This window comes from Astatotilapia calliptera, chromosome 18 (assembly GCF_964374335.1).
Source record: "Astatotilapia calliptera chromosome 18, fAstCal68.1, whole genome shotgun sequence".
Classification (NCBI taxonomy): Eukaryota; Metazoa; Chordata; class Actinopteri; order Cichliformes; family Cichlidae; genus Astatotilapia; species Astatotilapia calliptera.
Genome location: NC_137439.1, coordinates 20,486,463 through 20,503,963, shown reverse-complemented (window position 1 = coordinate 20,503,963; position 17,501 = coordinate 20,486,463). Strand labels below are relative to the sequence as shown.

The 17,501-nt window shown below is 46.5% G+C and overlaps 2 protein-coding genes across 5 annotated transcripts; one reads left to right on the top strand and one right to left on the bottom strand.

The window, feature by feature from the left end:
• Positions 1–1,138: 1,138 nt before the first annotated feature.
• parla (presenilin associated, rhomboid-like a) lies at positions 1,139–11,721 on the top strand. Its single transcript, XM_026148769.2, has 10 exons — positions 1,139–1,297; positions 1,865–2,048; positions 2,157–2,261; positions 2,376–2,508; positions 3,771–3,866; positions 3,953–4,102; positions 10,040–10,110; positions 10,190–10,291; positions 10,904–11,001; positions 11,458–11,721. The coding sequence occupies exons 1-10, from the start codon at positions 1,218–1,220 to the stop codon at positions 11,600–11,602; spliced, it is 1,164 nt and encodes a 387-aa protein (XP_026004554.1). The 5' UTR covers positions 1,139–1,217; the 3' UTR covers positions 11,603–11,721.
• A 1,271-nt stretch (positions 11,722–12,992) lies between these two features.
• Positions 12,993–17,393, bottom strand: extl2 (exostosin-like glycosyltransferase 2). 4 transcript variants are annotated; one of them, XR_013903167.1, is made up of 6 exons: positions 17,243–17,390; positions 16,420–16,865; positions 16,253–16,323; positions 16,054–16,169; positions 13,490–13,947; positions 12,993–13,290 (listed from the first exon to the last, which is right to left on the bottom strand). XR_013903167.1 is itself a non-coding variant. In XM_080292603.1 (5 exons), exons 1-5 carry the CDS (start codon positions 17,245–17,247, stop codon positions 13,545–13,547), a joined length of 1,041 nt encoding a protein of 346 aa, XP_080148729.1. In that variant the 5' UTR covers positions 17,248–17,379; the 3' UTR covers positions 12,993–13,544. The 4 variants fall into 4 exon arrangements, 2 of the variants coding, with proteins under 2 accessions (XP_080148729.1, XP_080148730.1); XR_013903168.1 differs by lacking the exon at positions 16,253–16,323 and having other exon boundaries at positions 16,050–16,169; positions 16,395–16,865; positions 17,243–17,392; XM_080292603.1 differs by having other exon boundaries at positions 12,993–13,947; positions 17,243–17,379.
• Between the last annotated feature and the right edge of the window lie 108 nt (positions 17,394–17,501).

Sequence of the window (17,501 nt, the reverse complement as noted above, 5' to 3'; positions counted from 1 at the left end):
AAGTGTATTTACAGGCAGTGCGAGGACAGTGCTATATACAAGATGTGCGAGGACGGGTTCCAGGGCTCCAGGGAAAACAAGGGGATCACACACACGCTCACGCCAACCTCTCTCCGCTAGTGACCAGCCACCTCTTACACGCTCCACACGGGGAAACACGGGGACGAGTCCGGGGAATCTAGAACAGAGAGACAAATGTTACTTTCTGAGGCGGAAGTGTGGGGAAACTAGGGCTCGACGTGTACTGACAGGAGTCTTCACAACAATCCAGCGTTGAACAGCTGATCTCCTCCTTCTGATATACCAGCTGGTCTGATGAGGCCCAGGTGTGCATGATCTGGGAGGGCGTGGGCCGAGGGCGTGAACCCGCCATGAGTTCCGCCCCGGCAAAACAGGGGAGGGGGAGAGAGATTGCCGACCCCGCAGGTCGTGACATTTTCATGTCACCTACAGATCCTTGCTGTATTTGTCAGACACTGGAGTCAGCTGTAAAGATAGTACAGTGAATATTATTGCCCTGAAATGTAGTTAAATAAACACAAAAGACGGAAAGTACAACTACCACAAACTATAAATTATATTTTGATGAAGCACTATATTTTACTGGTAAAAAATCAGCGCTGTGGATAGGCATCCAGAAGTCTAAGATACTCACACTGGAGTAAAAAAAAAATGTTTTACTGTTAAATTTTTAAATTTGCGGATATTGTAGCACATCCCATCACAAACAAACAAACAAAAACTGAATAGTTGCTACACGTGTAACAATTTAACCACTGTTGAAAGCGCTTTTGTTCTGACAAATCTGTTCGTCAATGCGCCACTAGAGGGAGCTGATTATACCAAACAAAAGAGACGCTAACAGAGGCCTGTGGAGTATTTACTGTTGCACAGCTGAACGATTATGGCAAAAATAACCTTCTATTGTATTTATAAGCATGCAAGGATTTTGACCCTTTGGTGTTGTGCAACTCTGTGTCCACCCAATAAAAATCAAACTGACAATACTAACGCCACAACTAAATATAAGATAACCAATTTAAGTTAAATAGATACTGTGAACCGAATGTATATAGTCAGACACAGCGCAAGAGCTGCCTGTAGATGCAGAATTATACAACCAAGTTACAAATGCTGGCTTTTACATGAGTCCGTGAACGCAGCATCAGCTACAGTGTGGTGGTGGGACGGGCTTGAAGCGGAAGGTCAACACAATCATGGCGTGGAGAGGATACGCGATAAAATGGGCCAAAACAGAGTTCGTGAGATCCCAGAACACCACTCCACGAAGCTCCAGGTGAGCAAACACAAGGTCGCTGTGGTCGCAGCGTCTGTCTGCACAGGCGTAACACTGACAGGATGTGTGTGTTTACTTCTCCACCAGCCGCAGCCCGTGCTTACCTAACTGTTCCGACTGTCATTGCAGGGAGATCCACAAAGCTGAAGACAGCTTCATGTTTCATCCGTAACCTGCGATATCGAAGCGTAAACGAGTTACTGTAGTCTTTCTGTTTTTCAGTAAATGAATTGAGTGCCTTAAACAGCATGTCGTGCTTTTATTATTGATACTGATACTAACAAGAAGTAGTTATGGAGCCACTGTGAGGCATGCTACCCGTGTAGATTCATACATTGTGGGTGCTTGAATTGTTCTCAGTATTATTAGCTTTTATTACGGATGCATTCATTTTTTTGTAACTCTACAACCAGCAGTAGCTGTAATTTTACAACAACAACAAAAAAGTAAAATTAGTTTTCAAAGCAGGACTTTTATGTTCTTCCCCTAAATGAACATTGATTTTATACTTTTTTGTGTATATTTCAACAACTGCCTGCTTTAAAAGCTGCCTCTTTCTCCTGGCAGTCTTAACCCCTACAACCAGCAGAGGTGTGGATTTCGTCGGGAGGCCAAAAGGCCAGACATAAAGAAAAAGAATGCCACGCAGGAAACAAACACCTCAGCCACTGAGGCTGGCACCCCGGTGCCCCAGCCTCCTCCTAGAGTCCCCAGGCCTACACTTTTCACACCGCTGATGTTCACAGTAGGGGTAGGTCCCCCCAGTTTTCTACTGCTGTGTAGTGATGAAATGGATGCATGGTACACTGTTGTTTGTGGACAGTAAAGTGCTTCTGGCTGTTTTCTGACTCCATTTCAGTTTACAGGCTGCTCCTTTGGTGCGGCGGCCATTCTCCAATATGAGAGTCTAAAGTCAAGACTTCAGACTGCAAAAGATGAAGAGAATTCAGAAAAAGGCATGCAGGTGAGCACTTTGATGATCCACATTATTGCACATCTCCTTTGCTTGCAGATCGCATTACTGGTTTGATTTACAAGCTGCTCACAGAGACTCTGTGAACCTTTCACATGTTCCCAGGGCACCCAGGACATGGCATACTGGCACAACTGGTGGAACCAGCTGTCCAGCTTCCAGCGACAGCTCATTCTCCTGGTGTCCATGGTGGATGACTTCTGGAACAGCCTCACAGAGGGACAGAAGACTGTGACAGGTATTATTTTACACAGTCAACATCTTTGCAGTGTGTGTGCGGTTTTGATTATCGATTTTCCGATTTTAAAATCGATTCTAGCTTGAATAGCGTGATATCGATTCATTAAAATCCTGAATCGATTTTTAAATATAAATGCATTTTGCCCAAAATGCCAGAATCTCAGGATAAATCTCACAAAATTTTGATAACCACCAAACAGCTAAAACAGTAAATGAGAGCAGGCACACGGATTCTGCACAAAGACGTAAACAGAGCGCGGACCCGACGCTTTCTCGCCCAACGGGACGTACACGGACATGCTGTCGGGGCTGAGAGCCGACAGCTCACTCATTTTGATGTGTCTGGTCCGCGCTCTGTGTTTAAATCTTTTATTGCGCTAGATTCTGAAGCTGCAGGTTTTGTGTCTCTCCAACCAAAGTTGATTGAACCAGTCGCGAAAAGAAGATCCAAACTACGCTTCACATAAACATCATCATGAAGTCCCCCTTATTTGCTGTTTTGCCTCCACCACAATAAAATCACACTTGCACAGCTCTCTCTCTCCGTGTACTTCAAGAACAGTTTCCCATTCACTTGCTTATTACCTACCAGTCTACCATTGTAAACAGTGCTGTCAGCCGCTGTGTTGTTTTTTTCTTTTCTACTTAAATGACTTCCGACAAGAAAGCCGCATTTTTGCTGTTCAATACTGAAGAAATTTAAACTTTTTAAATTATGCAAAATTGCAAAATGCTTAACTGTATCTCTAATAGAAACCTCTGTAACTTTGCTCTGCTTCACTTCAGCAGCATCAGGTAATGTTCATGTTGATTCATAGTTTTCTTCAGTTTTTGTTCTACCGCAGAATATTTTTAAGGTTATCTGCTATAAAAAGTCAGGCCAGGAAAATCGCCTTCATGTTTGTCTGTGTTTTATCCTCTGTTACTTTGACACAAAGGCATCTGCTGTGATGCTCACACCTTTGATAAAGTCTCACAAGTGTAAGGTTTCTTTTTACAGATATAAAATATGGATATGTACTGATTAGTGATCAGAATTATAATATTTCTGACTGTCTGAGGCAAAATTTCCCCGAATCAAATGGAATCGAATCATGGATCGAATCGATTCGGGACCTTGCGCTTGTGAATGGGAATCGAATTGATTCTAGAAATCAGTGACGATACCCAACCCTATGTGTCTGGGGTTTTTTTTGTTTTTTTATTTATCTCTTTGCATTTCTTCATAGTTGGCACCTTTATTTATTAATTTTTTTCTAGGTATTATCGCACTAAATGCCGCCGTCCTCTGCTGTTGGCGAATCCCTTCAATGCAAAGAAGTATGCTTAAGTACTTCACGTCCAACCCAGCTTCCAGTGAGTTCACCTGTGCTACACGGTCATGTCCTCTTTTGTGTTTGCAGTGTGTGCATTTTTTTTCCCCTCTCCTCTTCCTCTTCCAGAAACACGCTGCCTTCCCATGGCTCTGTCCTCCTTCAGTCACTACTCCATCATCCACATGGTGGCCAACATGTATGTCCTATGGATATTCTCCTCAGGGATCGTCTCTCTTTTGGGGAAAGAGCAATTTCTTGCAGTTTACCTGTCTGCTGGTGAGTCAAATAAAGCACACAACTGGAGTCTGATAACATTTATTAAATCTAAACACAATACTTGAATATTTTTAACATTAGTGTTTAATCCAGGGTGGATAGTTTAATGATCTCTTTGCTTCATGTTTGACTGAAACGGTTAGTTATGTCTATAACTTCTGTTCCCTGAAGGAGAGGAACGAGGTACAACACATAAGTATGGGATATCACGCCCTCGCGTGTCCTGGCTGAAGAAACCTTTATTCACGCCTTTACGGCAGATGACGTGTGATGACACGCGCAAGGCCCCGCCCGCACATATAGCCGCTGCCATCACCGTCATCCCTCAGTTCGATAGCCGCTCTTCACCGAGCCAACTGCTCAGTGGGGCCACCCTGTGTTGTACCTCGTTCCTCTCCTTCAGGGAACAGAAGTTATAGACATAACTAACCGTTCCCTTTCAGTCGATTCACTCGGTACAACACATAAGTATGGGACCTATATACACGCACCGCAGAGCAGCCACCGAACCGGAACGGGACCACCACATCCTCAGTGAGTGGTAGACCCAGCAGAAAGGACAGCATGAGCCACCGAAGGGGCTGTAACGTCCAACCGATAAAACCGCACAAAAGTGTGCGGCGACGCCCAATTAGCCGCTGCACAAATATCAGCCACAGGCACCCCTCTAAAAAGAGCCCATGAGGTCGCCATCCCCCTGGTGGAATGAGCTCCCACCCCGTGGGGCAACGCAAAACCTCCGGTGCTGTATGCCAGCGAGATAGCTTCTACAATCCAGTGGGACAGCCTCTGTCTGGACAGAGCTCTACCTCTATTCGGATTAGCGAAGCAGACAAACAACTGGTCACACAAACGCACATCCCGAGTGTGCTCAATGTAGGTGCGTAGCGCACGCACCGGACAAAGAGAATGCACCCTCCTCTGCTCCTCAGATTCAAAAGGAGGGGAGCAAAAGCTCAACAACTCAAACTCCATTGAACTATAAGATGCAGGCATGACCTTGGGAAGATAGGCGGCATTCGGACGCAATACGACCTTGCGGCCATCAGGAGAAAACTGTGTGCAGGCAGGATGCACAGACAGCGCATGAAGGTCCCCCACTCGCTTCGCCGAGGCCAAAGCGAGAAGTAATGCGGTCTTATACGAAAGAAGTTTCATATCTACCGACTCAACGGGTTCAAACGGAGGGCCACAAAGGGCCTCCAGCACCAAAGACAAGTCCCAAGCAGGGACACTGGACTTAAGCACGGGCCTCAGCCGGCGAACCCCTTTCAGAAAACGGACGGCGAGGGGATGCGCACCTGGTGTCACCCCGTCAAAACCGATATGACAAGCAGATATAGCCGCTAAATAAACCTTGATCGTCGAAAACGAAAGGCCTTTATCCAACAGCTCCTGCAGGAATGTCAAAACATCCACAATAGAGCACTGAAATGGGAGAGTGTGGCGGTCCTGGCACCATCGCTCGAAGGCTCGCCATTTGTAAGCGTACAAGCCTCTAGTAGACGAGGCCCTGGCGCTCTGAATCGTCGCTACCACACTAGGTGGCAGACCCTTAGCAACCAAGTTTAACCTCTCAGCAGGTAAGCATGAAGGTGCCACAGATCCGGGCGCGGATGAAACACTTCCCCCCCCCCGCCTGAGAGAGGAGATCCCTGCGGAGAGGAAGCTGCCAAGGACTTGCTGCAAGCAGGCTGATTATTTCTGCATACCACGACTTCGCGGGCCACCAAGGGGCCACCAGGATCAGAGAGAGGGAATGCCGACGCACCCTCTCCAGAATTGGAGATATCATTTCCACTGGGGGAAATGCATACAGGAGCACGTCTGGCCATTGGTGCGCTAGCGCGTCCAAGCCCAAGGGTGCATCGTGGTCGATTATGGAGAAGTACAGGGGGCAGTGAGCATTCACCCTGGAAGCAAAAAGATCTATTTGCGCCTCGCCAAATAGATCCCAAATCTGAGCCACTATTGAAGGGTGTAACCTCCATTCTCTCACCAGAGGACCCCCCCTGGAGAGAAGGTCCGGCCCCAGGTTCAGGTGGCCCGGGACATGGGTGGCTCTTAGAGTCAGAAAATGAACACTGCACCATAACAGCAGAGAGCGAGACAGCTGCAACAGGGGAAGAGAGCGTGTTCCTCCCTGCCTGTTTATATAAGACACCACTGTTGAATTGTCCGTCCTGACTAAGACATGCTGGCCCTGCAGGACTGGACGGAAACGCTTTAGAGCTAAGAACACTGCTAACAGCTCTAAGTGGTTGATGTGCAGCTGGCGCTGAGCCGCGGACCAGATCCCTCTCACTGACGCACCCTCGCACAGCGCTCCCCACCCACTTAGGGAAGCATCTGTGGACACCACCTTGCGAAACAACACCCTCCCAATCCGAGAGCCCTGGTGCAGTAGCCCGGGCTCCCTCCAAGGACGGAGAGCTAGCATGCAAGACGCAGTTACCGGCAGCCTCCTCCGGAGGTGACGCGAAGCACACAAACGGTGAGAGAGAGTCCAGCGTTGAAACGCTCTCATTTTCAACAGCCCAAGCGGCACTACGGCGATCATAGATGCCATCATGCCCAACAAGCGCAATATCGTCTGGAAACGCAGTCTGCGTCCCAGCTGAAATTGAGCGAGGCAGCGATGAAACGCGGCCACTCTGTGCTCTGACAACCGTGCGCGGCTGGAAAGAGAGCATATTTCCAGACCGAGAAAAGCGATCTGTTGACCTGGGATTAGCGAGCTCTTCTGAAAGTTCACAGAGAACCCCAGTGTCTGAATGTGTGACAGAACCCGCGACAGCTGCGTCTCCGCCTGTTCTCTGGAGCAAGCCACGAGAGCCCAGTCGTCCAGGTAGGCCAAGATGCGGATGCCCCTCTTCCTGAGGGGCGCTAGCGCTGCCTCGGCACATTTCGTAAAGGTGCGGGGAGCGAGCGACAGCCCGAACGGCAGCACTAGGTATTCGTAGGCTACGCCCTCGAATGCAAACCTCAGAAACTGCCTGTGTTTCGGGTGTATAGCGACATGAAAATAAGCATCTGTTAGATCGATTGTCGCAAACCAATCTCCCGGGCCGACTGCACTCAGGAGCTGTCTGAGTGTTAGCATCTTGAACCTGTACGTTCGCAGGTACGTGTTCAAGACTCGCAGGTCGAGGATGGGACGAAGCCCTCCCCCTTTCTTCGGAATGACAAAATAACGGCTGTACCAACCTTTGTCCGTCTCCGAAGCGGGGACCACCCGTATTGCTCTCTTCTGTAATAGCGCCTGTATTTCCTCTCTGAGTACCAAGGCTGCCTCGGGGTTGACAATCGTGTTCACGACTCTTTGGAAACGAGGCGGCTTGACCCGGAACTGCAACCGGTAACCCATGGCAACGGTTTGCAGCACCCACGGAGAGGGGGCGCAAGCGCGCCACTGAGGGAAGTGAGCAGCCAGCCGGCTGGCCTGCAGCACTGACGGCGGGGCGCCGTCGCCCCCCAGTGTGTCTGCAGGGGACTGCATCCCCTGCCTGACCTGGCTCATTTCGCCTGCAGGTTGAGCATTTGAGATTGTTTGAGAGTAAACCACACTCTTTATTGATTGCAACATGGGAACATGTACATTTGTACATTTTGTTGGGTGCACCTTTTCCGGGGCATAACAATGAAAAACAGCGGGAACACTCGATGTGGTCGCTTGAACATTCAACACATCTGAACCGTGTGCAGGGGTTATGTGCTTGGGAGACCGCGATAGGGAAGTGCAGCGCCTTCTGGGGCTGACAACCTGAACAGAACTTAAGCGGCACCTCTTGTGCGGCAACAGAGGGGTAAGAGCAGCGTCTCCCTGCTGCCGGATCCCTTCCCCACTCGCAATCACAGCTAGGAGGGCTGAGGCTTCTTCCTCCTGGGCGTCAGGTCCCGTCGGGGGCCCGGGGGAGGGCTTTTGCCCCAGGCCGACTGGCGTGGAGCTCGGGCCGGAGTACGTGCTCTCGCCGGCGGCCCTCCCACTCCAGCAGTGGGCGCCGGTCTCTTGCCAGCTGTCAGAGGAGCGGCGGGCCTGTGAGAGCTAGCAGTGGGCTTGGGCTGGCGTCTGGGGATGATGTCGCGCAGAGCTTCCGTCTGCTTCTTCCTCAGATCGAATCTAGCCTGAATGGCTTCAAGTGAATGTCCGAATAACCCAGCCGCAGACACTGGTGCGTCCAGATACACAGCTCTGTCTCTATCAGGGACGTCGGAGAGGGTCAGCCACAGGTGCCTCTGCGCCACCACTGTCGAAGCCATCCCTCTGCCCAGGGAGAGCGCTGCACAGCGAGACGCACGGAGGATGTAATCCGTGGTGACTCTAACCTCGTTAAGAAGAGGTGACAGCGGGCTGTCCTCCGGAACCAGCGATCCAAGCTCCGCCAGGCACATTGCTTGGTACGTCTGGAGCATGGTGACGGAGCTCATGGCTCGAGCGGTGCCGGCCTGAGCCCGATAAATCTTCTCCAGCTGCGAGGCCGAGAATCTGCAGTGCTTGGACGGCAGAGTTGCGGGGCCACCGACACCATGGTTATGGGACGGGGCCAGATAAGCAGCCAGAGACGGCTCCATAGGGGGTGGGTTAGCTAAACCAGCTCCCTCGGCGCCGTCCAATTCCATGTACTGTCCATAGCCGGGCACAGTGACGCGGGTAGACAGAGGTTTGTCCCATGACGCTGTTAGCTCGCAGAGAAAGTCTGGGAACATGGGGAGGCAGTTTTTGGCCGTTGCGGGCTCCGGTGGAAGGAAAAAACCCGCAAACCGCGACGGCTTCCGAGCTGGTGGAGGAGAGGGCCAGTCCACCTGCAGCTTCTCAGCGGCACGGCGAAACAGGGAGAAAAGAGAGGTGTCATCGTGGCCGACCGGCGCAGCAGCGGCGGCATATTGGGTCGACAATGAGCTCTCCTGCTCATCCTCCGACAAACCATGGATGTCCAGGCCGATGTCCAGCACGTCATCGTCTTCCTGGGGAGCGCTGGCGGGCTTCAACCCAGGCTGAAGCCCGTCAGCGCTCCTGCATGGTTCCGGTCCGTCATCGGCTAACCCGTCAACGTATTCCATGTGGTCAGCCCAGCTAATCGCGGGGACATCGACCTGAAAATTTTCGTCTTCGGACTCGGACGAAGCCGGGGCTCCAGACTCGGAAAGAAGAGGGTCATGCCGTGCGACAGCCGAGCGTCCCAGCACTCTTTCCACAAACGTCACCCGTCTTTCCAGGGTCGAGCGTCGGAGCTGGCGACAAAACGCACAAGCTTCGGGCTCCGTCAACGCTCTCCTAGCGTGGACGATCCCCAGGCAGACAGGGCAGGCATCGTGCTGGTCGCTGTCGTGCAAAGAGAAACCACATCCCTGAGGACAGGGGCGAACAGAAGATTTCTGCTTTGCTCGCTTCGGTTTGGAGTCCATTCCCAAAACGCAAAGCGAAACGCTGCACAAGAAAAACTTGAAAATAGCGCTCCGCGGGCAGCCTACGCACCAGCTGGGCGGTGGAGGCTAACACCAACAGGGGCAGTTAAGCTAGGTTCAAGTTGGCAGACAACGGAGCTAACTAGCAGTAGCTAGCTAGCCCAACTCAGCAGAGGTGTTCTCAGCGAGGTGAAGAGCGTAAGAACTGAGGGATGACGGTGATGGCAGCGGCTATATGTGCGGGCGGGGCCTTGCGCGTGTCATCACACGTCATCTGCCGTAAAGGCGTGAATAAAGGTTTCTTCAGCCAGGACACGCGAGGGCGTGATATCCCATACTTATGTGTTGTACCGAGTGAATCGACTGAAAGGGAACTCGCTGTTATTCCATCCATCATTTACTACAGCACAAAAACCTTATTTTAGTTTTGGGACACTCAAACGTTTAGGGCCTTTCAGTACTATGCATGGCTGATTATTGAGAATATAGGTAACAGGAAGTAAGAAAGGCTACCAAATGTTTGATTTTCAGGTGTGGTTTCCACTATGGTCAGTTACACATGTAAGGCAGCCACCGGGCGTCTCTATCCATCATTAGGGGCGGTAAGATATTTGCTAAAATCCATTTTAAAGCTCAACTCAAATGATGGACAGCTGTGATAGTAACTGTTTTGATCTACAGTCCGGCGCCGTCATGGCAGTGCTCGCTGCTATCTGCTCTAAGATGCCAGAGGCCAAGCTTGGCATAATCTTCCTTCCCATGGTCACTTTCACAGCAGGAACAGTAAGTGCTGCACACTTCATATTTCCTACATACACTTTATGAAGTACACCTTACAAGTGCTCGATTGGAATCCATATTGCCTTCAGAAATGCCCCAGTTTTTCATGGCACTGATTCAACACGGTGACTACAGTCAGCTCATTGTCATGTTCAAGAAACTAGTTCGAGATGATCTGACCTTTGTGACATGGTGTGTTATCCCGCTGGAAGCAGCCATCAGAAGACCTGCACACTGTAGTCATAAACATATGAACATGATCAGCAGCAATACACAGGCAGGCTGTTGTGTCTAAATGATGTTGTTTTTCCAATCTTTGGTTGTCCCATGGGAATTGTAGCCTCAGTTCTTAGTTGACAGGAGTGGCACCCACTGTGGGGTTCTGTTGCTGTGGCCCATCTTCTTTAAGGTTGGACATGTGCATTCAGAGATGTTCTTCTGTCTACCTCGGATATAACGAGTGGTTGCTTGAGTTGCTTTTTGTCTTCCTTCCCGCTTTTGCTGCAGGAAGAGATGTGAGTGTGCATGGACCAAATAAAAAGGTACATGTATGAGTGACTGTGGAAGTATGCATGCCAGCGCACTGAATGCAGCTTTGCCTTTGTTTATATTTAGGCTCTGAAAGCGCTAGTTGCCATTGACACAGCAGGACTTCTGTTGGGATGGCGGCTGTTTGACCATGCAGCTCACCTTGGCGGAGCCCTCTTTGGAGTGTGAGTCAGGTCTTATTTTTACCCTTTCCTCAAAGTCTGTCCATGTTAACAATATGAAATACAGTTTCAAGGCATATGAAACTGTCTTAATCCCAAATCTGATTACTTACTTTTTCTGGAGGGTTTAACTGTTTTCTTAGACTTACATAAGCAGACAGATTTTTTTCCCAGTTTTAATATCCTGCTCTCATAACATGGCCCAAGTGTGAAAATTGTGGTTATGTGACAGTTGCAGGTGTAGTCACAAATACGGCTTAAAGCCTGTGGAACATATCTAATATTATTAAAATGTTGTTTTGAAGGCTTTGTGCTTTTGAACTCAGTCATGAAAAAAGAATCCAATGATTCTGCACTGCTTTGATCAGTCTAAATCCTTTAATGTCTTAATGTGGCCTAATGGGAGCATCTTGTTCTGCTTTCTCCACATTTTACCGTGCCATGCATCTCTTCATACAGGTGGTATGTGGCATATGGTCATAAACTCATCTGGAGGAAGAGGGAGCCCCTTGTGAAGTTGTGGCATGACATTCGTTCACCAGGCAGCCGAGGTTCCAGGCCTGGACGTGGACCCGGGGGTGGTGGTGGTGGACCAACATCATAAGTCCCTGAAATTCTTTGTGAAAGAACTGGAACCCATCCAAACGAATATGCAAGGACACTTTTATCCAATGACATGGAGTGGACTGTTATTAATAAATAAATCTAGTTTTCACATCCAAAGTTAGTAAAGAGCATTTGCTGATTTAATGCCTTGCAAACTTGAAATTTAAAAGCAGGTGAAACTTCATGTCTAGCGTTGCAGTCGAGATGTTTACTTTGTAGACTTTAAGCACTTGTTATGCTACCGGTAATCTGTAACTCTGCTACCTCATTTAGCCATTTTCCACCAATGCTTTGCCAAATCTCAAACTGGTTCTACACATTTACACCAACAAAGAATGGTGGCACCACAAAAATGAGTCTCCCAACACTTGGATTCAGTGATTTCAGAAGCAATGGGAATATTACTGCAAGTAATTTACCACTAATTTCCAAATGTAGCATTCAGATTCGGCCCTGTGTGACACTAACGTCTGATATAGTATGCAAAAATTAAGTTCTGACACTTGCCAAAATATGGCCATCGACCAGCACCAGACTAGGCACATTACTGGTGGAAAACAGGTGTTAGTAATCCAAAGCTAAAAACCTTTTTATCCATGTTTTTGTGTCCATGTTGTTCTGGAAAACTGCATTAGCCATCAGACCAAAATTTCCACATTAGAAAACAAAGAATTTTATTGTCTGATCCTTTTCCTCTGTTAACACTCTCATTCAAACTACTAGCTTTACATTGAGAGAAAAATAGAACAAATAAGCATATCCAATGATTTTAGATAAATGGGCACTCCCACGTATACCTACTAATGTAAATAATTCATTTGGTAACAAATCTCTTTATCAGTGCCCTCTATTACAGTAAAAAGTGGCCAAGGCACTTTTTTAAAAAAAACCCAAAAACCTGCAGTTTAACTATTTTGGTTAGAAATACTTTCCTCACAGCAGGGCAATATGTTTAAAATTAAAGCTGTGACAAAACTATTCATGACAATATAAGTTTTATTGGAAGCGTTTAATCTATAGTTGGCACATATGAGAATTTGGAACAAAGATACCACGACTCATGGTGCCAAAACACACTCAGTTAATTCTTCAGATGCCGACATCTCCAGATTACTACCTGGACTCATACAGTGGGGGAAGTATTTCACCCCCTGCTGAATTTGATGGGTTTTTTTTTCTGGTTTTCTGGTTGATATTCTGTCTTTCTCCATTAAAATACCACTGCCATAGAAAATTAGAAACGGTTCATTTCTTTGTGAGTGAGCAAATTTACAAATTCAACAGGGAATAAATTATTTTCACCATTATAATAATGATTTCATGCCCTGAGAAAACATTTTATTTATCAAATCACATTCCTGTCCTGGACATAAAGAGTCACTGTTAAATGCTTTTCACAATTCCTTTTTATTCAGATACGTTGGTGGAAAGTTTTTTTGGTTAAATACAACTACAGCATACCTACAGCTTAAGACAGTCTAAATCTGTTACTAATAAAGCAGGTTAAGTTGTCAAAATAGATCAAAGACTGACACTTTTTTGGCTTCAAGGTAACTTTAAGGCAGTTCCTGGTAAACAATACAGATTAGCTTATCAAATATGGATGTCTCATCAGACAAGGGCATGTGCAGCAAATTCTTCTAACAATCCTCGCTGTCCAAAAATCAGGCGTCCATCACTGTCGGGCTGTGAATGAGAAAACTGCTCAGAATCCTAAAACTCAAAAGAGTAGGCTAAAAATCAAAGAGGTACAATGAGATTAAAGTTTTCATTTTTTAGTTTCCAGGCACAGTTCGTTCGTTCTCTCTCTCTCTCACTCACTCACTCACTGATAATTCAAACTTATCCTCCACCCTGTCACATGATGTTAATCAAACAGACTTACCAGAACACTATATCGTCTACTTTTTATCCAGAGCAATCAGTAATACAGCACTTCCTCAGCCCCTGCTTTTGTGGTTTGCATAACTGGGGAAGCCAAACTGGGAGACCATCAGGTTGGAGAAGGAAAGAGGCATAAAGCCATAGATCTGTGTCAACCTGTTCAGGCAGTAGGACCTCTGGAGAAGGTGTTCGGGACGATGCCACATCCCCTGGTATCCACTGCTGGCCTCCTTTTCTAGGTTGCGGAGGTCCACGGGTTTGATAAAGACCCCAGAGGCTCTGTTCATTTTACCCAACTTTGATTGTTTTCTTAAATACAGAGCTACGGCAAAGTTCATGGCAATATCGTCACAGTTCTGCGTTTCATCCACTAAAGCATGCACTGCTTGAGGCTGGTCCTGAAAGAGCTGCAAATAGCGGCGGTGGAAGAAGGCAGCACCAATTAACACCATGGAGTATCTGCAGGGAATGCAGGGAGATGGAAGCTTAAAAAACAAAGTACACCTAGCCAGAGGCCTGTACTATGAAGCAGGATTAGTGGCGCAGCAATGCAAATTCAGGGTTAACTCTGCATTTTCAGCAATACGATGGTGATTCGCTGCTGTTGAAATTTATAATGCAGGTTGAAAGAAAAACAGCTGCTGTTTAGTTGTGTCTAAGAATCTATATTTATTACTCATCATGGAAAGAAGACTTTAGAGACTCATGAAAAACATTAGACCCTCTTACTATCTGCTCAGAGTGGCTCGGGGGATTTTACAGCAATGTTAACACCATTTTCCAGAAAGCTAAGTGGAGAGAATTTATCTAAATTTCAGGAGTGGTACCACACCTCCATACACATCCCTTCCAGTAATCCATCAATATATGACCCTCCCGAGCACTACAAGCTGTTCATTCTCATCTTTGTGCCCCACCCTCCCTTCCCTTTTTTTACAATTCATTCACTTCTCATTAGTACATGAGGATCTTCCCAGCCTGGGAGCCATCGCCAATCCCCCCTGAGGCCTTCCCCAAACTGCAGCCTCAATTCATCCTCAAGCCATCTGCCATTATTTACTAGGAATGCTGTCAAACCTAAAATGAGAATGTAGTCCCCGCTAGTGAATTGGGCAGTAGGAAGTGACGTTTTATCTCTTGATCTCAAATATAACCTGTTCCACAACTGGTTAGGTCTGCAGCACAAATTCTCAAGGTAAACTACCCCCTAAGAAATTAACCCTCTTCATAAACCAGGGTTTATGCCAAAGTTACCTGAATAAGCCTTGAATTTTCTCATGTTCAATTTAAAGTCAACAAGTACAAACTCACCATCTACTGACCAATCGTTTCTCTGGGAAATGGTGCCACCATTCCTGGAACACATGTCGGACATGTCCACGGACAGCTAGCGTCTAAAGGAGCAACTTTATTTCTATTTCTAAAATGATTGTATTGTCTTCCACGCCTTTATAATGTGGATATACACTGGATATCAAATTTGCAAGCATGCTATGCCTGTCTTTAATTTCTATTTGTATATATTTTCTTAACTTGCACTCAAGCCATTAAACACCACCAGCACAGTTTCAGCTGAAAAGATAAAGTTAAAATTGTTTTCTGCACATTTAAACATTGATATAACAGATTATCCTGAGTCTTAAGGATACTGAGAAGTCTGTTAACTCGCACAGATGGCATTTTTGCCAGATTTTCCTCCTGGCTTCAGCTTAGGCTTTATAAATATAATAGTGCTTTTCCATTCATAAAGCCTATTTAAATCGTACACTTGTAATCTCACGCTACTGTTTTGGCAACACGTGTTGCTCTGAGCCTGTACTGTACACAGCTTAACATTGCCTGGTCTGACACAGTTTTAACTTCCTTTCTAAAATCAGGCCGCTCAGATCTGTTAGATCTGCCCACGTCTGTGATTGGTCAGAAGTTGCCTCTTTCATGTGTTCATGCTCACATGAACACATGACAGACTGGTAACCCTAGAGTGGACCTATTAAGTTTATAACCACTTTCTTGTGACAGCTTAACGCTGATTTAGACTTCTGCTGTGGATTTTTGATGCAACCCATATGAGTGGTTGACGTTACTGCCAGCAGTCATGCTTGTCCTTGGCGCATCATTCGTTAATTACCTTGTGGTCATGTCCCAGTGTTTTATATGCTGTGCCAACAACAATACAAATAAAATTCTGGGACTTTTCTTTCCCACATGGTTCCCCACTATTTGTTGTGGCTGGTTTTTGTTCCAGAGGCAAACATATGTCCCGTCTTTGCACATTACCTCACATCCATTCCAAAAGCTTTGGCAATCTCCCTGCACGAATTTTCTGACATCTGTGAATCCTTATAGAAATGCTATGATCATTATTCTTTATACTAAGATATGATTGTTATTCTCTCACTGATATGTTTAAAATTAAACACAGAAGTATACTGATGTACACTGATGTAAAAATAAGTGAAGCCACATAAGCAACAAACATTCTGGGTATGTCGAGCATGCTTCGTAGTACAGGCCCAAATAACATGCAGGGTATGTGGACAAAAAAACCAAAAACAAACAACCTACACGTCACCTCCTGCTGTTTCTGGATCCTGCAGCTCAAAGCTGCCATAGCTGTACACTCCTGCTGCCGTTGAGACATGTTTCCTCGGTACAAATCCAACAATCTGGTCTGGAAATTGCTGTGGAACCCAACAGTAAAACAACTCAGGGTTTGCCGGCTAAAATCTGCAGTTAAATTTTTCAAGTTTATGATACTCATTACCTTCCAGACAGAAAAAGCAAAACTGATGTCAGGTACACTGATGAGAGTGTCATCATCCAGCATCAGAACAGCTACAGGAGCAGAACAAAAATACTACTGTTCACTGACTAAAATGTATTTAAATATAACAAATAATACATACGGTGCAAGCTGACAGATGTACTGACCATCAGTATCAATTTCAGGGAATGGTTGTAGCCTGTTGCGCATTCGGTTGCTGGTCTGCTCCTTGAAGACTACCTGGACCGGATGAGGCCCCAAGGAGCTCCACAGCTTTGCAGGTGTCTGCTCTCCAATGTTGTTCCATACTATGATAATTCTCTGAAGATGAGGTACTCCCTGGTAATGGTTTAGGAGTTTGAGCAAAACGTCTGTGCGGTTGTAAGTCTGGATGATGATGGTAAACTTCTTCTCCTCCGAGCTGTCAGCGTGGTGAACCTGTGCGGGATTCTGCTTTTGCGGGGTTGCCCTTCGTAGCACCTCCAAGACAGCAACACCTCTTTGGTCCTCAGCAGGTGGCAGCAGAGCTGTCAAGACTACACCAACCAGGAGGATCAGCAGAATTGCCCAAAACAAATAGGTTCGTCGGAGCCCAAAGCAACAACGGGGCAGCCTGCACACAGATTTGCAGTATTTATTAATATTTCCATCTCAGCTCCAGTTTAAAAGAGAAAAAAATCAATATATGCAGTTTCTATGACTGATTTGTTGTATTCTAAGCAGAAATTAGTTAATCTATGGCCTGTGATAAATGTTAGGATTATATGGCATCCATAACTAAACATGCAAATCAATTAAGCCATCTTGGGTATCCGAAATGACAACTTAGCTTGTGCAAGTAGTTGTAGTTGCACTGATTTTAGCTAACTTTAACGTGATTTTAGCCCAGCGTTTGTTTTGAACACAACGGTTTAGTCGGCTGTCTCGTAACATATCTAGCCTGTTACATTTTAACATATTCTATTTTTCTTTCTAGAAAGGAGAACTCACCTCATTTTTGTTGGCACTACCAAACATTCAACCCCTTTCTTTCAAACGGTCGCCATGTTGGCTGACTTTGTCCAAAGAGTGTACAAGTTAAGAGCGGTTCCTATTTAACACCCGCCGTAATTTATGGTACTCAACAGCCACGCAGCTATTTTATTATAGAGAAAATTTCTTGTTAAATGAATATTTTGTTCTTACTCATTATAAATACATTTTCTACGTTACAACCTCGTAAATATATTTTCACTCGCGTATTCCGACT